This window comes from Strix uralensis, chromosome 9, assembly GCF_047716275.1.
Source record: "Strix uralensis isolate ZFMK-TIS-50842 chromosome 9, bStrUra1, whole genome shotgun sequence".
NCBI classification, from domain to species: domain Eukaryota; kingdom Metazoa; phylum Chordata; class Aves; order Strigiformes; family Strigidae; genus Strix; species Strix uralensis.
In genome coordinates, this window is record NC_133980.1 from 6,511,047 (window position 1) to 6,534,357 (window position 23,311).

The following is a 23,311-nucleotide window of genomic DNA, read 5'->3' on the forward strand; positions in this document are numbered from 1 at the left end:
TGACATGGACAGTGGGATTGGGGCACCCTCAGCAAGTTCACCGACAACACCAAGCTGTGTGGTGCAGTCGACACGCTGGAGGGAAGGGATCCATTCAGAGGGACCCAGACAGGCTGGAGAGGTGGGGCCATGCAAACCTCAAAGTTCAACAAGGCCAAGTGCAAGGTCCTGCACATGGGTTGAGGCAATGCCATCCACAAATACAGGCTGGGTGATGAGTGGACTGAGAGCAGCCTGTGGAGAAGGACTTCGGGTTATTAGTGGATGGAAAACTGACTATGAGCCAGCAATGTGCACTCACAGCCCAGAAAGCCAACCCTGTCCTGGGCTGCATCAAGAGAAGTGTGGCCAGCAGGCTGAGGGAGGGGATTCTCCCCCTCTACTCTGTGCTTGTGAGACCCCCACCTGCAGTGCTGTGTCCAGCTCTGGGGGCACCAACATCAGAAGGACACAGACCTGTTTGAGCAGGTCCAGAGGAGGCCACAAAGATGCTCGGGGGGCTGAAGCACCTCCCCTGTGAGGACAGGCTGAGAGAGTTGGGGTTGTTCAGCCTGGAGAAGAGAAGGCTCCGGGGAGACCTTAGAGCGGCCTCCCAGTACTTAAAGGGGGTACAAGAAAGATGGGGAAGGACCCTTGATCAGGGGGTGTAGGGAGAAGATGAGGGATAATGGTTTTAAACTGATAGAGGGCAGATTTAGATTAGATATAAGGAAGAAGTTCTTCCCTGTGAGGGTGGTGAGACACTGGCACAGGTTGTCCAGAGAAGCTGTGGCTGCCCCCTCCCTGGAAGGGTTCAAGTCCAGGTTAGACAGGGCTTTGGGCAACCTGGGCTAGTGGAAGGTGTCCCTGCCCAGGGCAGGGCGGTTGGAACTGGATGGGCTTTAAGGTCCCTTCCAACCCAAACCAGTCTCTGATTCTGGAGAAGACAGCCAGAATTACAGTATGCACATGCAGAACCATGCCTCAGAGCTCAAGGAGATCATCCAGAGATAACTCAGCTGCAAGCAGCCCAGGGCCAATGGACCTGCACCCAGGGGAGAGGAGTCATCCTCACTGCTGACACTGTGCTTGGTGCTGCAAACACTCTTCCCCCCAAAGTCTTCCCTCATACCAGGAAGGCTGGTACATTGCAGGACAACATGTTTTGAGCCTAATATCATACTGTTTTATTTATCTGGCTATACCCTGATAGGTCTCTAAAAGCTGCAATTTGACATAAATTAGAAATGAGCAAGGTAGTTTCAAATGAATAATTTACAAGACAAACCTGTTCTCTTTTCGCTGTTTATGGCATCGCTGAGAACAGCCCCTGATTTCCTGGAATGTATCAGTTATTTGCAACGCCCCAACAATGTTGTGATGAGGTTAGTTTCAAACAGCTCACCCATCACTCAGCATTGATGTATGCATCATTTAACAGTCACCACTTGAGCTTCATCCTCTTCCCACGGGACTGAAGGACAGCTGGACCTAGACATGCTCAGTTTAATTTCTTCTCTGGGAACTGCTTCTAGTTCTGTAATCAGTACGACTTAACTTTTTGCTACAGCAAACCTCATGATTTAGAAGTTGAAGTTTATTTTGGGGTTAGAGCATGCTCGGGGACACAAGACCCCTCAGTTCCATGAGAACAAAATTCCCCAAAAAGCTGGTGTCACAGACACAGCCAGGGCGGCATTTTCAGCCAAAGGGAAGCATGATGGTGCCTGAAGTGAGACTATTTCTCAACAAACTGCAAGTATTGTTTTGGGGACTGATGTGAAATGCTTGAGATCCATGCGACAGTGTCGCTGTGCTGGCCATCCCTCACACCACGCAGGGAGGAGCAGACAGTGCCCAGGCAACCCACAAACCCAGAAAAATGCATCTTATTACACTAAGCTTCCCCAAGCGTTGCTGTCATCTGGGTGGACCACTCCTTAGGCAGAGCAAAGGCATGCATTTTTCCTGGTTTTGGTCTAATTGCTCTTATTTCATACATCTTTCATCCACAGAGACACACAATTGCTTTGCTGTCTCAGCATAACTGTTTTGACTTTGTATTCTTCAACAAGTCCATGTTTGTGCTGGGTAACAGTAGTATTCAATATATGCACTCAATATAGCTAACAGGGTTTTAAATATAGGTATCTTGGCAATTATGACTGCAAGGATGATTGTCACAAATGAGACTGTGGGCTGACTGCGCAGAACTGCAGAGGACCCAGAGGGCTGAACGGCTAAAATACAGATGAAGTTCAACACAGAAAGCAACTGCCCCAAGACTCCACTTAATGCTAGACTCTACCTGACCACCACCTGTCTGAGCGAGGCATCGGGGGCCTGGTAGACTGCTCTGAGATAAAAATTCAGTGGGCAACCTCAACCCATCAAGCCCTCCCAAAACATAAAAAACAAACATTAGGCATGAGAAAAGCAGCAGAAAACAAAACAGAAAATTACACAGTTATACAAAGTCATAATGTTCCCACAACTTGAGTACTGCATACAGCTTGGTGGTATAAATTAATGCATCTCTGCTGAAAGAGTTGCATTATTTTATGGTAATTGAGGATCTGACCACCTATGTTGTGAGTTAGATTAAATGAGATTTTTTTGGTTTATAATTTCAAGTTCTGCAGAGGGCCTGTCAGACATCAACACTTCCTGCTGGAATGATGCAAAACAAGTTCTCTTGGATCAGGAGACCATCAACACCCACCTGCACTGTGGCACGAACAGCCTCAGGCACCTGATACTTCAACTCATTAGCAGTTTGCTGAGATTTTGGCAACAGGAATGGGTAGGACAGGGATCGATATTTGGGCTTCATAATCTGCCCAGGGAAAAAAGAAAAAGAAAAAAATCCTTTAAGAGATTGCAACATAGCAGAATAACATTAAAAAAAAATGCATGCCTACGGAGGGCATGTGGATAAGGCAGGGGCTGTATTTATTTCTGTGCCCCAGCAGCGATGCCCACACCCCACCTTGGTGAAGTTCCAGCGCTGGATGAAGTGTCGGGCGACATCACGAGCTGCTTTGCCGTGCACCACGGAGGAGATGTCATGCCAGGGCATCCTCGGGGTGGTGTATCTGTCAATGAAGTCTACAGGACAGGAAAGCATGTTTGGCCTCCTCAAACAAAGCACATGAATGTGGAAAAGCACAGTGTCCCCCTCCTCAAACTGAAGTTTTTGGGACATGGCACCAAGGGTTGTGCAGATGAATTTAGACTTATCATGCAACTGCCCGCAGTCCAAGTCTATGGACCGTAAGGGTATAATTGACCCTAGAACCTTTCAAAGGGTGTTTTGCTGCTTCTTCCCAGCAGCCAAACCAAAACAGCCTTGTTACCTCTGTCTCAGAAGCACAAATAATACGTTTTGAGACTGAAAAGGTGCAGAAGGGGGTTTGGGGGAACGTCATGACTTCCAGGGTGCAAAGGTACTTACCAGCAAAAGGTTTGTCAAGTTGAACCCAGTCTTTAAAGACGAAGTTGCAATAGTCTTTTCCGTGCCAGAACCTGGTTTCCCCAAGAAGCTCACCAACACCTGTCTTCAAGCTACGGATGGATCCTTTATCTGTCACAGGCAAACAAGATAACAAAAACTCATGCTCCAAAGTCACGGCTGTCCATCGCACACCACTGGTGAGAGACTCAATGCCATGGAAAAGCATTGGTGGGACTTGACTGTCCTGGTTGGCTGAAGCTGTTTTCTCCCTAGTCTTCCTGTTACTTTCAAAGGATGCATATTAGTATTTTTTCTTCCTTATTTTAATATTTGTTATATAATTAGGACAGCTAATATATAGGAGTCCGTTATGGAAACAAAAAGCAGATGCTGAATTCTCTCTACATTGGACTAAAAAAAAAAGATCACCCCATAATCATTTGTCTTTCCACAGTCCTGTGACACCTAAATATTACCATGTGGCAGTCCACTCCCAGCTGCGACTGACCTTAGTGGATATATGTACAGGAACATCACATACATTGTCTAGTTAATATATTCTACGCTACTAATGAACTACTTCCAACGTCCCTGCTAGAGGGTTTATTATTTTGCCTCTATGGCAGGGTGTATCTCCTCTAACAAAAGCTAGTCTTTATTAACTAAATGAGGTGATTAAAAAACTCATATTCCCTCATTAAGTATTGCAGGTTTTGTTTGTTTGATTTTGTTTTTCCAAATAACAATGTCATCTTTTGATAAAATTTTACACACTGAACAAATGGATCCCGAATTCCAAATTGATGGTGATACAATATAAATATTGTAGACAGGGATATTTCTAAAATATTGTTGACAGGGGTATTTCCTCCTAACAGGATCCCTTTTCTGGAGCACATATTTTGGGTGCAGAGTGAACTCTTCTTCCTCTCTCCTAAGAAAACAAAAAATGTTGGCCTAGACCAAAAACATGTAACTAGCATTATTTCCTGACCTTGAGAGCAGCCTTCATCTGCTGTACCAAATACCAGTGCAATAATTACACAGTAACATGCCAACAGCAGAAGCCTCTCCTAACCCAACCACATCACCAGGTAACCACAAAAACTCCTTAGCACAAAAAACCCCTTTCAACAGTCAACAAAATACATGTTGGCAGCAATGCAACAAGACCAGTTTACATGAAGCAAGCCATGCCAGCACTGCCGTAACCCCACTGAGCCGAGCTGAGCTAAGCCATGCCAAAAATGCCATGCAGCTGGTGTGCACCCACGGCTGCCTTAGGAAGCTTGAGCTGCTAGTGAGAGTCCAGGTGGAGCTGGGGAATCGCTGACTCAGCATGCTCGAATGGGAATGGGTGGGACACACCACCTGGCCCAAAGACACTTCACATACCCAGCTTCGATGACTGTACACCAACTCGTGAATGAGCATGAGGTGAGCACAGGGGAGACCACACTTCATTGCCATGAAGCAAATCATCTCTTCCTTGTTACCTGTTACTACTTTATAACCAATACTTTATAATTGGCAATTAATGCCTTAGAGGATAGACGTTAGCAAGAGGAAGATGTTGAAGGACTGCTCCTCACCCCATACCAGAACTCAAAGGCATCTTGATGAGGTATCATATTTTAAAATGGCCTTTCAACATCGGTCCAGAGATCAGAATAGTTCAGTGATCATAACCACCCACCCCGACCTGACTGCTTTCATTGATTTTAATAAAGGGCAAAAGAGGGGCCCCCCAGGTCTTCATCCAAACATAGGTCTAGCAGCAGCCACTTTGCTGTTTCCTCTCTGTTTTCATTTGTCTTCCCGCATCAGGCTTATTTTAAAACATCCAATGCAAAAGTTCCCAATTTCACTAACAAGTCCCTTCCTTTACAGGAAGGGAACTGCTGAAACAATAATTTACCAGAATCAGAGCTGTTTTCTCAACTGTTCCCTGCTGTCGTTACTGCAAATTTCTTTGGGTTTTTTATTTTTATTTTGTTGTTATTGTTGTTGTGGTGGGGTGGGTTTTATTGTTTGGTCAGTTGGTTGTTTTGGGGGTTTTTTTTCCTCATTTTTATTTATTTATGCTGCAGGTTTTGAAGCTTCTGGAGAAGGCTTTTCTGCCAGGATGTCCTCGGAGGGGTGCTAAGGATGCTGGGAGAAGAACAAACAGTGAAGGCTGACCCTGGCACCCAACCTAACTCTCACCATCACTACAATGCAAAAACATCAGCAGCTAAAGCCTGAAGGGGTCTGCATCTCTGCCTTCCTCCACTTACCCTCCCGAGGCTCAGCAAGCCCCTGCTTGGATTCAGTGTGGTGATGAAACATTTTCAGATGGGGTTTTAAACTCTGGATTATATTGGGTTGACTTCTAGTGGGGTTACAGTAACCTGCAGAAAGTCAAGATGCTCTGTTTATGGCAAAAATGCACATCCTTCTGCTATAGTGGTGCCTGATCCTGTCTGAAGACACCTTGCATGACAGGATCTCAAAGGAGACGCCAATTTGCCAAAATGACAAGTGACCAGCAGGCAAAGGACCAAATTTAAAATCCGGCTGGTTTTAAACTGAACAGATCTATTGAACAGCAAAGCCACAGCTATGTCCTGAGCTGACCGCCACCAAGGCAAACAACGTTCCATCAAGGCTTCCTCTGCAGGGAGTGATGGAAACTCAAATAAGCTCCCATTATGACCAATATACAGCTTCAGGAGCTGAGGACCTCAAGAACAGATTTCAGGAGGGACTCACTCCGTGCTAGAACAAACGTCAAGACAATCCTTGTAATTTTAGCTTTGAAGTTGCTTTTAATGCGGGGAATTAAAAGCTGCATTCAAATATTCAACTGTTGAATAGCTTCTCCTCTCTAGGAAGTGGGTAAATTGGGAATATTTCCATTTAAGTGAACTGATTTAAACCTAAGCAACACTAGTCTGTGAGAGGGGATAATCACATTCAGAAACCGTTTTGCTTGTTACAATAAATACAAGTTGAAAAATGAAAGATTCGATTCTCCCTTACAGAACAAAAGTTTTCAGCAATATAAACAATAAGTATCACGTACACTGTAACATGTCATCTGACAGCTCATGACAATTGCTAATTAAGTAAATGCAAATCCACTTAAAACTTTTCTTGTATATTTTGCAGTGACACAGATTTACATATTAACTACGCATAGTTATAATTCTGATAGTTAAGAAATTCATCAACTTTCCTTCCTTACAAAGAACACATTACCCTAGAAATTATGTGAATTGGCAACGTACATCCACCCACCCACCTCCACACATGCTTTATATATGTTTAGTTGAAAAACATTACTTACTTGATTCACTGTCTATGCTGCTGACGCTGTCAGCGTGGTGAATGCCATGTTTATGGAGATGCTTGTAAATACTGAACCTTGAAAACTTTTTTGGTTTTCCTACTCCTTTCATTTTTGACGTGTCTGGGGCATCATCAGCATTTCTCTGGAACAACTGGCTTTCTGGGGACAGAACTTGAGACTGAAGGGGGATACATTCAGACGACTCCGCTGCAGACTTAAAAGACACAGGACATTGTTGCAGGTGATGTACGGACAGGTTCGCCTTTAATTTCAGATTATCATGCACATCAATGCTCAGAAACAACCATGAGCCAAACATTGCTCCATGACAAAGACACACTTCGGTGGGAACTACGAATGCTTTTGAGGGAGCGTCTATACTGAGGAGGCACTCGACAGGAAACTCCAGTAATACTAGCAGTATTTGATTCCATAAACGTACTCTGGATTATTACTCCTCTTGGAATTCTCATAAATTTAGACCTCTTTAAATTTTTGAGAGAGCTCTGTATGCATACAGATCCAGGTTAGCAGAGAGCTCAGCAAACAAGGCACCTGTTGAGGGCCCGAGTATCCAGAATTTCAGAGCACTCTGTGAGTGCCTACTGTGCACTTCTAGTAAATTTTATTAAGAATGTGGCCTCCCAGTTGTGACTGCTGCTCCGGGCTCCAGGGGAAACCCAGCTATCTCCAAGCCCTAGCAAGGGCTGGTCAAGATCTAGCCCTAAGGAGTCATTCGATGCTCAGATACTTCCTCCTTCCCATTACTATTCCTCTTTAAACCTCCTACACCCAACCCTGTGCTTAGAAGCAGACACAGCTTGTCCATCCCCACCACAAACCTGACGCACAGATGTTGAACATGGCCACCAGCTGGAGGAAGCTCACTTACCACCAGGTTGGTCACAGACTTCGTTGCCGCCATTCGTTTCACACTGCCCACGTCAGTCAGGCGGTGCTCGTCATCGTCCCACCTGCCATATGCCAGGTCAATGCCACCCACAAATGCCACAGACTGGTCAACAATGACAAGCTTCTCGTGGTGGGCCCAGAGGTACACAGAGGAGGACACGTGGTCTGGGTGTCTCATCACCTGGAGAGAAAACCAGGACTCAAGCTCAGTGTCGCTGTCCAATTTACAACCCTCCAGCCAGAAAGCTGCCCTGATTTTTTTTTTTTTGGCTGCTTGGGATGATGGGGAAACACTGGAGTTTTTAGAAGATGCCTCCACACAGATTGCTGTAATTACTGAAGCTACACTACTCCTCCTGCGTTGGGCTGAGCCTTACTGGCAGGCAGGTGCTTCCCCACAACGCGGGTATTCCCAAGCAGCAACGGTTACTGATGTTGGGACAGGTCACCCTTACAACAACAGTGATCATAAGAGGACCATAGTCAAGGAAACCATTTCAGTGAATAAAATCATGCTTTCAGTAGAGCTATAATAGCTGAGCTTTCAAACACAGAGCCTGCTCTAAAAGAAAACAACATATTGGTGATCTGACTCACTTCTTTGATTGTTGCCACTACATAAGTGAAATGATAAGTTGGCTGTTTTTTTCCCCATTTAAAATCAGCAAGTTGTGTGACATTTGTTTATGAGGTTCTTTTTGGTGCTTATGGTAAAGTAATATCGATATCTAAGAATACAGTATATAGTTTTATTTTTTAATTTTAGAGGAGAGCCATTAGACCACCTTCCTGGGGAAAAAGCCACAGAGTTTCACTTGGCTGCTCCCCAAACCTGTTACACAGCTAGCACGGATCTTCCAGTTACACCTTCCAGTCTTGCTGCAAAGATGATGGTGTATGGATGCTTCCCTTAACCGTGACAACTGACCAAGTGACACTAAATCTATTATTCTAGCAGTTTGTTAGTCACCCTCATGCATAACATGTATCTTATTGCTCATTAAAATATATATGTCTCTAATTTCAAGAGACTGGGTCTAGCCTTCTCTGCTGGTTTGTGTGCCAAACTCATTTTCTGCTTGGTGGCAGAGCAGCAGCAAAGCAGCACAGGACAGTGCAATACTGTTCATTTACAATGGGAATGTAAACATCCAGTGTTGACTCTCATCATCTATATATGAACAGAAATGCTGAAATGAGACAACATTCTCAAATTGTAATTTTCCATTTCATATAACCCCATTAACTTGTCACATGAAATACGTTTCTTGTGAATTAGATGTATAGTTGGCTTTGGCAAGTCTAAACTAAGCAATCTTATGTTCAATTATAACCTAAAGAAATGGATTTGCCAGATGTGGTAATCACTGTACGAGTGATTATCAGACTATTCCCACTGCAATGGTGGGAAACGCTGCTCTTCTAGTTCACACCTAAATACACTGAGGGTCAGCACTAGCTATCAAAAACAAATGAATGCAAATGTCCTTCATACGACTGCCTGATGTACAATTACCTTAATGTTTGGATGGAGGTGCATGAGTGTCCGCTTGCTATATTCACTGTTGATCCCTAGGGCAAGCTCCACCTCTTTGTACAGCATAACAAAAATTCTCACTCCTTGTTGCTGTCAGAAATAAAAGACACATGTTATGTGGGTTTGTCAATGTATACAGTCCATTTCCAAAGCGAGGAAAAGCTACGAGGCAGTAAGTACGTCATGCCTGCAGACAGAAATGCAGGCTGAGGTTACTTGTTCTTGGTGTCACTCTTCGAGATCCACCATGGAGACCCCACAGCGTGCAAGGGCCCCCACTGCTCAGGAAAGCTCTTCAGCTTCCAGAGGAGGGCTCGGTACCTGGATCTGTGTGTGAAGAGCTGAGCTACACCAAAGCCCATCAACACGTCGCTCTTAGAGTAGGCCCTTTTAAACACCCTTCGAGGTAAGATTTTGCAAACGTGATTCACTCCACATATAATCGTGTTGCACACATCCACTGAAGCTCAGTTTTCTGCTGCTTCATTGCTGCCCTGAAGTCTGCCTACAGTTAAAAGCCTCTGCAGGACAACGACACCAGTGCAGGCATATGGTCATCCCTCTCCTAAAGGGGATGCACCCAACTCAACACCAACAAACAAGCTCTTTCTGCTGGTAGAGCTAAACAAGCTCCTGGAATACACTGAGCAGTGCTCAAAGGACGGTGCTTTTTGTGACCAGAATGGTATCCACAGGAGGGTTTCTAAGGACACTTGTTAAAGCACTTTCAAAACTGCCAAGTACTTCCCAAACCTTGGCAGATGCTGGTCACACACTGGGACACCTTCAGTTGCCATAAATCAGCATGATTTAAAATCCTGCAGTGGAGTTTGCCAGCTTAAACTTGTGACCCAAACTTTCCACAGCCTTTTAAGTTCCTATTCCCATAAAGCTGCTACTGAGAGCTCAGGCAGTCTGCAAACTGTGGATGATATTCTGCTCTGCACTGCAGCCAGAGAAGTCCAAGGCAGCACTGTACATACATAAAGAACAGCCCTACCCCTGTACCTAGACACCAGCTTGGTGACTGCCCTGTGGAGTCAAGGCAATGCCGCAAGTGAAAGAGCAGGCAAGTATTTCCAGGAACTAACCTTAAAACACTCCTCACTTTTACAAGGTACTTATAGCCATAGGAAAATCCATGTCAACATGACAAACAAAGCCAAATTCTTCCACCCAGCAAGCATGCCCCGTGGCCACGTTTCATTTGCCAGAAAATAAAACTACTTCCAAATCAACAATAGTCAGACACAAAAAACTGGTTTTTTTCTAGGCATGTGGAGGGGTGAGGACTGTGATGACAACTCTATTTCAGCATGTCCACCTGGACTCCTGCCCTTCTACCACACCAAGAGTTCAAGAGACTTCCCCAGCTGTGCTGCCCTCCCTGACTCACCACTCACATGAGGCAAACTACCATTTCTAGCACCAGTGTTATCACAGGTTGGGTGAACAACTGAAGTACAGCCCACATCCATAAACACCTCACCCTCAGCTTCTCTGCCTGCCTCGCTTGGCTCCATGAAACAAGTTCTCTATCATCTGCATCCAGACGTGTTACTGGAAGGCAGAGAACAACCAGCAACAAAATAAACTGTTCTCCGAGATGAAAATGCTTAAAGGAAAAAGAAACAAAGCTAGTAGTTGCAGTTGCTTGCTCATATCTCGAAGTGCTGCACAAGGAGAGAGCATGCAACAGCACAGAGCTTTTCAGGAATCCTGACTGGGAGTGACAGGAAAGGCACCAGGTCAACAGCAGGTCTTAGCTTTTCTGTTCAGGAGGAACAGCAGAGAAGGAGAAATTAAAACAGAGAGAAAAAAGCCTTATCAAATTCATACAAACATTTGCTTACTGAACACGAGCATTTATTAACTCAGATAACATGGCAATGCAAACAGGAGTCCAAGTCTCCGAGTTATGTTTATCGTCTCCTTGTAAACAAGTTGAACACTGCACTCCAGCTCTAGGGAACGTGATGGTGCTTGTGTTTGTATACTACTATTTTTTTTTTTTTTCATGCTTTGCTGAAGCCCTTTTCCCACATCCTTTCTCAACAGCAATGCACCAGGACCCTCATGATCAGAGTCTCCACTGAGAAAGGACAGGCAGGGAGGACACAGCTGATCTGCCTCATCTTAGTGGCCACAAGAACTATGAGAATACAGAAAGGAGTGGGCAGGAACAAAGAAAACCAGGAGACATAGAGGTAGTAAGAGACAGCTACCAAAAAAAATAAAGCCTTTTCTACTCATATAAGTTATTCTTGGAAATAAAAATAAGAAAAAAACCAAAAACCTTTCAGGCTTTAGCCTTTCTTATATGCTCCACTAGAATTTATTATTACCAATGAAGGCAGCTGTGGAAGAGCTACAGCACAAAGAGCTTTGGGCAGCATGGCCCAGGCAGGACAAAGGCAAGAGGGGCTCCAACACATGTAACGGGGCTGGGAGACACTAGGATGATATTTCATGTCAACAGGCCCTTCTTTACTACAGCAAGAAATAACGGGTGAACAGCAAGAACATCCGTTCTTTGGTGTTTAGTTGTAGTAAGGAGCTGTGCAATGTATCAAGTATGAAAAACCCAAGGAGAAGGCTATCCTGGATGATCTTCAAGGTCTTTTCCAACCTAGACGATTCTGTGATTCTGTGATAGCATGAACCTCTGGATGATACCAAGTGACTTTTTTGCTAATGACATCCTGATTTTCTTGGCAGACTGATGGTATCTTTCACTGCTTCAGCTCTGAAAGCTGCAGCACAGACACACAATACATGGTAATGACAGAGAGGATCTGCACCACACAGAAACATCCAAACGACCTACCAAGAGCCACCACAAAGTGCTTAGTTGTTCCCGTACGTCTGAATTACATATGCCAGAAGGAAAGCACCGGACAGCAACAGCTCTTTGACCCCACCAGGAGCTGGTGTGGTTGTAATGCAAGGCTGAATGACCCTAACCTGAGGACTCGAAGGGGCAGTCAGAGAATCTGTCCTTCTGCCTCCAAGCTCTTCCAAACCCAAACGGGGGGAGCAAATCAAAACACAGTTTTCTGAGGCCATCTGAAATGAGGCTTGGCTGGCTTAAACTCTCATCCCTACCAAAATAAATGGTGCAAACGCTCCAGTCTCAGCATGACCCTGTAACTGGGTGGGTGTGCGGGGTTTTCTGCAGGGTGAAGGTTGCAGCTGGAGCTCACTTACTGCTTTCCGCTTGAGGATGCAGTCCAGCCGCCAGCGATTTCCTTCCACAACAGGCCGTTTCATGAAGATTTCTGGGCTCAGCCTAAGAAAATACAGGGGTGGAAAGAACACAGCATACGTAGTCTGCAAACAAAGCACCGGCCTAAATAATCAACTTGGGAAGCAAAGAAATCAAAGTTTATATAAAGCGGATGTGAAGGCTCGTGTCCCAGAGTGATGCTTTCTCCAATATCCTGCTCTTTGTTTTTTAATAACAGAGTATTACAGAGGGCAGGGGACATGTCCAGCACACTCATCTTAGTATTCAATAACCCATGAGACCAAGTTTAACAGTGATGTATAAATGGGGAAATTTGGACTCAGTCTATGAAAGAAAGATGCAACAAAAGAAAACCCCAAGGTAAATTTGAAAAATTGTGTAAACATAAAAAATAAATAAGAGTAGGATTTCAATTCTCCTGGTACTTAGGCTATCTGAGCAGCAGAGATTTGTGCTCAATTTTCCTTGCTACCTAAAGACAAAGCAATATGATCTCTCAACAGGACATCTTATTGATTCATAGCTTTAAGGATTACAAGGAATAATTAAGCAATCTCATCTAACTCCTGCAAAACAAGGTGACAGAATTTCATTCCTTTACTGTACCGAGCACAGGAACTTGTGCTTGGATAAAGTATATTGCTACATCCTATAAACATGTTTCTGACAACAGCCTTTTTATCTTAGACTCCAAGTTTCAGACAAGTTTTGGAATTTCAAGATACATTAACAATTGTCTGAATAAAACATTAAGTAAGAGACAACTGATCTGAAATGCAATGCTATTGCATTGATACCTGATGTTGCACGTGGGGATCCAGAAGCATTGGGTTTATTTGTGGTCATGTTAGAAAACATGTTTCCCCCAGTAAATGCTAACATCGTATTTGGTTTTCCCATAATATTACCACCTAAGAACTAATCCTCTCAGTTCCTACAGGCAGTGAATTAGTAGCAAAAGGCTCATTTTACAGATGAAGAAAGAGGAGCACAGAGACATACTCAAGGTTAAAGAGGGCACCTGAGCCATGGCTTGGGAGCCTGCCCTACCATCCCATCCCCAAGGTCCAGGCTGGCTCAGCCAGATTAACCTCCACTAAGGCAAGACACAGGCAGCCACAACCAGCATCCAGCCAAAAAACTCTGCCTGAGTCTGTGAGAGCAACCTTTTTCTGCCTCAAACAGGAACCAGAGCACTGCATAAACATATTGAATTACTAGTTAAGAAGAGGGCAGAGCCAGGTCCTTCAGCATCCACACAGCTCAGAAAGAGCAAAACCTCCCCTCTCCATTGTCTGGCCCATTTAAGAGCAGAGCAAAATCACAGCCCCGCCAAATGCTCTCATTGCTGGCCTGAGGCTTCCCCCAAGACGGTGAAGAAGAGCTGAAAGGAGGATCTCACACGGGATCCCACGGGAAGAGCACTGTTGGAGGTGTTTGAGCATCCATGTTCCCTTACACACTGAAAGACATTCACGCCCCTTGGGTTTGCAGAGATTTACAACCCTGATGAGCACCTCAGGCCACAACATTTGCAATTCAGGTGGTGCCCTCACGTGATTTCAGGCCTTTCCTTGGAAGGAGACAACGAAGCTGTTGATTTCAAGCATGCATTTTTGCTGCCAACCCTCCTGAAAAGGCCTTTGAATACAACACAAGGAGATGTTTGGGTGTGCTGCCAAACCATCTGGCTGCACGGCGAGTTGCCATACTGTAGGGCCTCCAAACAGTGCCGCATTGTCGGGAACGTCCCAAGAGAGACGTCTGGTCAACATACAAATATGTAAGTACAAACCACCAATCTGTGATGAAAATTTCTTCTTTAGCGGCTTCCATGGCATTTGCGACATCTTCAAAGTACCACTTAGCATTTACATACCTGTAAAAGCAAACACAGTGCATAGATCTAGGTTTCCTTCTCCCTCCATTAAACAAAGTCCACAGCTGAAGACCAATGTGGTTCTGTATTAACGCCATTTACATTTTCTTCTCAAAAGCAAACACAAACCTAGATTCAAGAACTAGGACAACACGCAGGAAGAATTTCATGCTGCTATTAGTAGCTTCATGAAACAGCACAATAAGAGATTATTAAGTGCCACTCGGTACTTCTGCTGACTGCACACAATATTCTTGGGTTTTGCCTGACACATGAGCTAGGTTTGGCTCTCAGGAAAGGATGGTGGAGTGGTATTTGCTTTGATTTATGGAAACTGAGTAGCGGTTGCCGCAAGGCAGAAGCTGCAGCAAGAGCACTGCAAGGGTTTGCTTCCAGCTTGAATCAATTTTTTGAGGTGCTTCTGGGAATGGCTAAGTGCAATCAAGTTACACCACAGACAGGAGCAGTTCTCATAGGACTGCTGTGTGCATAAAGCCCAGACATCCTCAGACTCTACACAGATTTGCATTTGCTGATTCTCTTTCATTCCAAAGCCAATCTGCAAGGCCTGAATCTTATGTTGCTCTTCAACCAGATGAGTGACGTTTGCACCTGAACACATCCCTGGTGCCTGGAAGGGCAATGCTGCCCTGCAGAATGAGAATCAGCCTTGCAAATGTGGTGAGCCGGACATATCTTGCATTTCAGAGTATGAAGGACGTGACCAGACCATCCGTTGCAGAGGAGCATGGGCAGGACAGGCTGCAGCACAGCTGCTTCGGGAAGGAGATACGGAGAAGGGAGTAGCCAGACACAGATGTTTTCAATAGCACCTGCATTACTGAGGACTTACAACCCAGAGCCCAAAGACCTAAACCCTTAGGAAACAGCATTCCCACAATCAGAAACTGGGATAAAATTGAAGTCAGGAATATCTTAATGAAAGAGCAGTTCTGCTTTTAACTCATAAGCATCCTCCCAATTATATGTGCACCAAGGTACCATTTTTATCATTATGATAATAAATGCCCAACGTGTTCAAATTCAAACAAAACTTGATGTTTCAAAATGCTATTAGCTGTGATGCAAAGCCGTAACAGGATCAAAGCACTCCTGTCACCAGTACTGCTATTCTGCTCCCAGTGAAGGAAAATTCCTTTTACCCCCCAAAGTTCTCTAATTATCGTCAGTCCCTACAGCTACCAGCTCCATCCATCACCCCGGGGCTAAGGCAGGCAGCGTGTGCCATGGCTGCTGCAGGGAGCAGCGCCCGCCGGTCGCAGCCCGGCCGTGGTCCTCACCACTTGGCCAGCGTGTCCTCCTGCACGGCTGCGTAGGAGCCGAAGCGATGCTCTGTGAGGAAGTCCTTGCCGTGTTTCCGAATGAACTCATCGATGCCCTGCCTCCACCACTGGGCATGTCTGTAGCTGTTACACTTCAAAATCAGCGACCTGTAAAACAGACGATGCACGGGGCAGGGTGCTGAAGCCACGTACATTTAATTGGGCTGCTCCTAGCCATCTATACACGTTGATAAATGCACCTCTACCAGCCATATTTTATTTCGGCAAAAAGTAAGGGCTTTGCTTTGTTGTTTTGCTTGCAAATGAATACATCAGCACTGAGCTGCTCTGAGTGACTACCACTGCAATGCCAAGCATAAAAAAAAAATCCCAGATTTAAATTAATAGCATTAGCTTAACTTGGACCTAGGTAATGCTGCATTTTTTAAAAGATTCATTTATACTGTACGCTACCATAAAAATATTAAATATCTCTTTATCCCAAGCATGTCTTGTGGGTAATACACTGTTTGGGATGTAGAAGAACACGTCCCTGCTTGCAACATAAAGGAACAAAGTGCCTAGAAAATTACCATAAGTAATTGCTGCAAAAACAGACTGTGCAACTCAACACGCACCGTGGCCTGAGCAATAACCACAAGGATGGACAAACAGCAGCTGAGGCTCTAAATGCCTCATTAAGACATCGGAAATGATGAGCGTTACAGGCCAAATCCCCAGCAGGTATAAACACACCAGCAGCCGCCCAGGCGCTGAGCCCTGCGGGAAGCTGAGCTGCACCACGTCAGCCCAGCACCCCTCATTAACCCCTCCTGGAGAGGAGCATCGATTTTTCCTTAAAAAGGCCAAAGCAAATTACAAATGGGCTAAATGAGGTCTGTATTTCTTACCTAGAGAGATTGTCGATCTGCAAACCGTATTTAGTTTCTGTTTCTTTCTGGCCTATCTTAATGTTGAACTCCTTATCTACCAGCAGGACAAAGGCAATGGCCCCTGAGTCTGGCTTCATGTACAGCAGGAAAGAGTCCTTCACCGCCAGCCACCTGTATGGGCACAGCAACCAGGTAACTTGTATTTCACCCGTGACAGTTTTCAAAACATGAGCCATAAAAAAAAAAGCCAATAAAATGGAAAAATGTTTCCTTCAAAACAAGTGCAAATCATTTATCAAGGAAAAGAAAGTGTTCAACTAAATTGTAAAATTTCTTTTCAGAGGTTAGTCCAGGGTATGGTTTTCTTGAGCAGAAAAGTGCTTATTCTATGAACTTTGGTAATGAGTTTGAATTCAATATAGGACTTTTAGAGCTATTTGCATGACTCCTTTTTACAGAAGTCTTTGAAAATACAGGTTTCCTTGTCTTAACAAAATCAATGAGAATCTCCCTGCCCACAAATCCTCAGTCAGATGCCCCAGCACTGGGCAAGGTGTAACAAGGATTCCTCCAGACCAGATTTTTCTTCAGCTTGTATGCTATATGGGAGTTACTTGACATTTCTAACATTAATTATGATGCTAGGATCACTGTCACTCCTATCAAAATATATGAACGAGGCATTTTGGAAAGCTTTTATTGCCAAGCAACAGGCACCCTGTTAGAAACACATGATGAGAAATGACCAGCAGGTTTTACATAAATACTGTAGCCTGAAGGCAACTCTGGGGAAAAACACATTTTTTTACTGTGAATGGCATTTCTAATTTTTTCTACCCCTGCAGCGTAGCTGGGGTAACCGGCCCCCTCTGTCCCACACAGGTCTCCACCACCAGACCTTCGCCTCATTCTTCCTTCCACACTCAGAAACACACAAAGCAACAGAAAACACTGCAAAAATCTGTTCATTCTTGTATCTTTAGTAACAGCCTCAGATCCTCATCTACTTCCAAATCCCATATTTTTTTCTTTTCTTTCAGGGCCCTGAAAGAGTTATCCCAGCATCACCTTTCATTTGGTGCCAAAATACCTCCCCCTCCCTATTTGGCCCATAATTTCACTCCCAAACATCCCATAAGATACATTTCCAAGTGATCCCCTTTCTGTTTTTCCCAGGCAGCTCTGCATGCCCAAGAAGTCACAGCATCACCCCACTGTCCTCCTCTGCATCCCTTTCCACAGCTCCCGTGGCCATAACACACCAAACCTACTATAAATGCAATGAATTTTGGGTACAGAAAACCCAACACCTGCAGCAAAGCTGTTGGAAAAGCCTGGCCATGATCTGCTCCATGTTCAGGGGGAGCTCTGCCCCCAGCTTGACATGTCCTAAAATTCTTCAATTAAACAACCCTCTCTGGGAAATATTACTGTTATTTGCCTATTTATTGATGCATAGCTGTCAGTCCTGCCAGGCCATGGCAGGGATTTGGTGCCCCTCTTGTGTTACTCTGCACACAATCCCACTCAAACAGTTCTCCCATCCCCTTTTTAGGCTCTAAAGGAAAATTGAGATCCATCAAAGCTGAATGTGCTACTGTCCCCACTAAAGCCTGAGCTCTGCATAACATAGGGAAGAGTTAACTGAAGGGTATCAAGAGGAAAAACCATTTTTTTTCCATAAAACAGAAAAAAGAATTAGAAACAATTTAATGACTTGACCTGAAAGAACGTCACATCATCTCCTTGTGCACGCATTAGAGAGATCTTCTGTAAAATTACATTAAAAATGTTGGAAAGACTATGAAGAAATAGGACCTTTTCTTCACATGAATGCAGAAAGATTTCGTTGGAAAACAGAATTTTATAAGATAAACTAACAAGAGCCCATTGGCGATGCTAAAATCCAAAGGTGGATAACGCTCAGGGAAGCTCTTACAGACCAAGAAATTGTTGCTCTAAGGCAGATATGTGCTATTTGGATTTTCAAAAGGAAAGATCTGTCCGGGAAGGGCAAGCTCCAGGAAATACCTCTTGCGTTTTTTAGATGCGAGGTGGTAACACACATACTGCTCCATAGCACACTCCTCCCTGCACTGCAGCCCCAGGGAAACACTGAGATCTAACACGGAAGATAAAGGGATGGGGACAGTAATTTACATCTGCCTACAGCAGGAAGGGACATGGGAACAGGGTGGCCTGTGAAAACTCCCATGAAAACATCAAGATTCAAGTACCTGCAGCAATAAGGAAGAGGCAATGTATTTAATTCCAAGGTTAATTGCACCAAACAGAGCTCCATACTGCTGCAGGTCATGTCTGATTTAATCCAGCTCCAAACCAGTCCAGATAGTGATTCAATTATTTTATTTTCTTTTTGTAAACTGAGGAAGGGAAGCTCAGAAAGCCAGGCTGAAATCTGGCCAGGGCAGTGTCACCAGCCACATCCCCTCCTGAAGATACGGAGCCCCTGGGTGCTCCCACAGCAGGGAAAGTTGGGCACAGACCGGTGGATTATTGCCATTTCTGCCAGCCTGGGGCTGTAGGAAATCCCAGTTTTCCTCTGGAGCAACACATCCCTTCTATGAACTCCAAAGCTGAAGAAAAAAACCCACCATCCTCCACACAGGAGAGTGAGAGGGGAATAGCCTACAGACCTTTTTGATCTGAAAAGCGCTGTGGCTTTTGTAAAAAGCAAGAATCTCCCATGCAGATTTTTGGGAAAAGAAGAAAAAAAAAAAGACAAATGAGGATTTTTGTTTGTGTGCCCGAGGAGCACATAGCATCGCCCCCTTCGCCTGTCCCAGCAGTACCTTTTGGACCATCGGTAGCACATCCTTCCTTGGCCGCAGCAATTCAGGCCAGGTATGCGGTGGCCCCCCGAGCGCTTCATGATGAACCCTTCTCTGCAAGGACAGAAATACGGTCAGGATGGGTGGCGTGGCTCGCCTGGAGGTGCAGGGGGGCTCTCAGGTGGAGGATGCTTGGTGAAACCCCCATGCCCCGTGCTGAGGGACGGCTCCTGCCACCTCCTGCCATCCCTAAACAGCCTCTACACCATGCCCTGAAACCTAGAAAAAGGGTAAAAATAACTGCCCAGAAGGAAATCATGCAGATTTAAGAAATGCAGGGCCCTGTTTTATAGCACAAACAGAACAAGCGGGTCTACATGCTGCAGGGAGGGAAGGGGAGAAACCCTGCAAGCCAGCCTGTAAGCTGCAACCCACGTCTTGCAAAGCAGCCTGCTCTCAAAACTATTTCCCAAAGTTGTAGCAATTCTGTCTGAACATGCATAATTTTTTCTATCTGGATGGCAAAATATTCCCCAGTAAATTATTGGTAAGAAAGGAAAGCTATTAATTTGAACAGTATTTATTTATAAAGCCATGCTCTTGGTGAATCATAACTCAAAGACACAACTCACATGCCCTTTGGCCCCAGATCGTGGATGAATGACAGCTGGCTTACTCCAATGAACTCCATCTGGGGAAAGAGAAGAAGATTCCCCCATCTTTCATACTCTGAAATCCACAAAATACTTTGCTTCATCGAAGTGACTTGTCACAGACAGAACCTACAGCAGAGCCTGAGCAGAAGTTACCCACCATCAGTTAAGCATCTTCAAGAAGACCAAGAAAAGTAGTTTGTGTTTTTTGTTTGCTTGTTTATTTTAAATTTGCTTTGGAGAACACATTTCAGGCAGCCAGGACAATCAAGATTAAGTGTATCATAGAGGCCCACTAGTATCCTCCCTCCTGGATCACTGGCTGAAATGAGGACTCAAGTTTGACACTGTTTGGGGGTCTGTATGAACTTGGCTGGCTGCCTGAATCCTCTCCTTCCTCCAGTGACCCTCACAGAAAGGCTGGAAAGGGAATGAGCACATGGACTGGGAGCACCCTATTCCCTTTGCAACCCCTACTCCATGGACACACACTACGTGGGGCTTCAGCCCCTCAACCCACGAGCATCCTCCACGACCATCACAGCAGGTCGCTCCCACTCAGCGCTGTACACATGCACTGCCCCGTCTGGCCCCAGGAGCTGAAAACCCACCCGAAAGCCACAGCAGGGCAGGAGGAGAGCATGTTCAAGTACACTCTCCATGACTTCTGATGGTCTGCACAGAGCTCCACAGCAGGAACAGCCTGGGGAACCCATGTGCCATACTACCAGGTCTACCAGCAAATCCCACATTCAAGCAACCTGTCTCCTTTTGCTTCAGCAGAGATTGCAGAGAAACATAATGACAACTAAAGCTGGTGAAAAAGCACAGAATGATTACATTCACCTCTAAAAATAGGACACCAGGCACTTTTGACCAAGCAGGTTTTTCTTGGCACAGCAGGACATTCCTGACAGTCGGCTGGTTGTTAGCCCTGGGCCCCTTTAGCAGGGAGAAACGTCTGCCCTGGGCGTCCTGCGCAAGACAGGGCTTGGGCAGGAGCAGCCCTGCAAAGGAGCTGCCTTGCATGGCAGAGGCTTGTCTGCACCCAGGCACTTCTGATTTATTATGGCATAAAATTGTCCAAGTGCAGAAAGGTGCTCAGGGCAGGGCGACGGCAGGAGTTGCTCTCCCCTTTAGCCAGGCAGCAAGCTGGAGGGAACCCTCTAACCACATGTTTTGGCAACTAAGCCTGCTGGGACAGAAGCCCAGGACTCAACCCATGCTCCTAACCGCAGTCGGGACATGAGACAGCCTTGAGGCCAGCCTCAGGCCATGGCCACACATGCCCTACAGCAGCTCAGGTGCCAGCCCCCAAGGAAGGGCTCTCCTCCACCTGCTCTTTGGCAAATGAACCTCAGAGCCCTCATTGTCAAAATCTGATTTTGCATAGGAATTACCCATCAGTAAATCTGGGGCAAAAGTCTAGTTTGCACTTATGGCGAGACCAGCTTAGGCTCCCTTCCCAACACCATCATTTTTGCCCCACAGAAGGGGTAGTAGGACAGAAGATCCTTCCTTCTCCTCCTGCTCTGCTGCTCCTGGGACCTTCCCAAACTTCCCACATCAATAAGGCCACAGAGAAGAACAAAAGACCTGTTGTTCTCCTCCAAATAGCTCAAGGACATAAAGTAACCTCTATTCAGTAGAGGCAATTTTAATGCCCTCATTTTTGGGTGATTTCAGCCTGTTTTCAGAAAGTTACTCCATGCTTTTACTAACAATCTTGCTATCACCGCTCTCACTACACGTTCTGAAAAAGCACCAGGTGTGACCTACGAACATTTCAGCTGTTTCTGCAGTGACACTCTGAGAGGGATGGGGAGCATCTGAAAACCCAGCCTATCCTACAAGTTCTTATCAGAGGTCCCAAGTGAGCTTTCAGGCCACTTCTTCGCCCTGGATCCCGTTTTCATTTCTTCAGAAAATGGCTGGCATTCCCCATCAGACAAAGCAGAAACCCAGACATCTCTTTCTCAGTGGGCACAAAAAAAAAAACCACCAAACCCCAGCACATGAAATGTCAGAACCCTTTGAAAACATTGGCTGCAACCAGAATGCTGGCAGCGATTTCAGGAGCACTGCCTGCACAGAAATAAACGCTCTCAAAGCAGGAAAAAGAAAAATCAGGGGAAAAACTACTTGCAGAAATAGAACTACTACTGCATAAAAAAAAAAAATCAAAGAAAGATTGTCTGGCAGCGCAGCAACCTGCTCTTCAGCCAAGGAGTCTTTGAAATGGCAATGACAGTGACAGGAGCCCATCCAACACGTTAATCAAGCAGCACCAATTAGAAGCGTTGGTTTGTAAAAAAAACATAAATAAATTCCACCAATTAAAAGGAAAATTTCTCAGTGCAGTGGAAAATATCTGATTGAATGATTTATTATTATTATTATTGCTGCATTAGCTATTTTTACTGTTACAGTGCCTTTCATCCGAGGTGCTTGTCATTCACAGAAAAACCGAGAGGGAAGCGCAGAGCAGTGAGGCGCTTTCATCTCCTTCACAACTGAATTCCTGCACTGCCCAGCTGCCTCCCCGGGGAGCCAGAATCCCGCTCTGGTTTCAGAGCCATCCGTGGCAGAATATTTTAAGTATGAGATATAGGCCTAGAGAATGCAGTTTCAATGACATTGTTGTAGCAATAGAAAGAAAAAAAGAAAAAAAACACACACCAGATGGGAATGATCAGCTGCAGAAAGACAAGATCTGAAAGGTGAAGAACCAGCTGCAAGGTGCACGAGCCATGGTTTTAAACCATCCCGTTCTGCCAGCAATGTCAAGCATGCGTGATTTATGTAAGCAAAAATTTCAGAGCATCCGCATTTCAGAAAGAATTCAGCAGCTCCACACTCTGTTTTCATTTTGACCTTTGTTTTCAGTTTAGTGGGTTAAAAAACCCATAGAGTTGATTAGCAGCTGTGGCTAGCAATAAAATAAAATTACACCGTTCTTCAGAATAATGTTATTCAGCAAAAGGTGCCAGCTATTTTTGACAAAAAAAAAATGGCTTATACTAAACCCAAATCAAAAAAAATTATTAAATGTGCTAAAGTTCAAGTGCAATAACTAAAAATACCAAAGGGTTGGGTGGGGACTTTTGCAATGGTCTGCAGATCCAAGTGCCGTATCAGAGGCAAACAGCAGCCACTCTCTCATATCTGAGTTGGTTTTACATTGTACTGCTGGCACTTAGGATGAGGTTTTTGGACTCACTTACTAATCATGCAAAATGTTAGACACATGCACTCTGGTTCAATCAAACCTTATTTTTCTACTTTGCTTAGGCATCTTTCAACTATTGTAGCTCATAGAAGAAAATGATGCAGACGTCCAATTTTATATGG

At 44.9% G+C, this 23,311-nt stretch overlaps 1 protein-coding gene across 4 annotated transcripts in view; it reads right to left on the reverse strand.

Moving 5' to 3' along the window:
- Positions 1 to 23,311, reverse strand: part of PLD1 (phospholipase D1) — a 68,489-nt gene that overhangs the window by 21,046 nt on the left and 24,132 nt on the right. For 3 of the 4 annotated variants that reach the window (XM_074878510.1, XM_074878508.1, XM_074878509.1), the window contains exons 7-19: positions 19,940 to 19,998; positions 19,329 to 19,421; positions 16,534 to 16,686; positions 15,641 to 15,790; positions 14,256 to 14,339; positions 12,421 to 12,502; positions 9,193 to 9,303; positions 7,657 to 7,857; positions 6,762 to 6,978; positions 5,710 to 5,823; positions 3,434 to 3,562; positions 2,969 to 3,087; positions 2,702 to 2,815 (exon numbers count right to left, since the gene is read on the reverse strand). In XM_074878510.1, coding sequence (XP_074734611.1) covers positions 2,702 to 2,815; positions 2,969 to 3,087; positions 3,434 to 3,562; positions 5,710 to 5,823; positions 6,762 to 6,978; positions 7,657 to 7,857; positions 9,193 to 9,303; positions 12,421 to 12,502; positions 14,256 to 14,339; positions 15,641 to 15,790; positions 16,534 to 16,686; positions 19,329 to 19,421; positions 19,940 to 19,998 — 1,626 coding nt within the window. The remainder of the gene's footprint in view (positions 1 to 2,701; positions 2,816 to 2,968; positions 3,088 to 3,433; positions 3,563 to 5,709; positions 5,824 to 6,761; positions 6,979 to 7,656; positions 7,858 to 9,192; positions 9,304 to 12,420; positions 12,503 to 14,255; positions 14,340 to 15,640; positions 15,791 to 16,533; positions 16,687 to 19,328; positions 19,422 to 19,939; positions 19,999 to 23,311) is intronic. The other variant, XM_074878511.1, reaches the window with a different exon arrangement.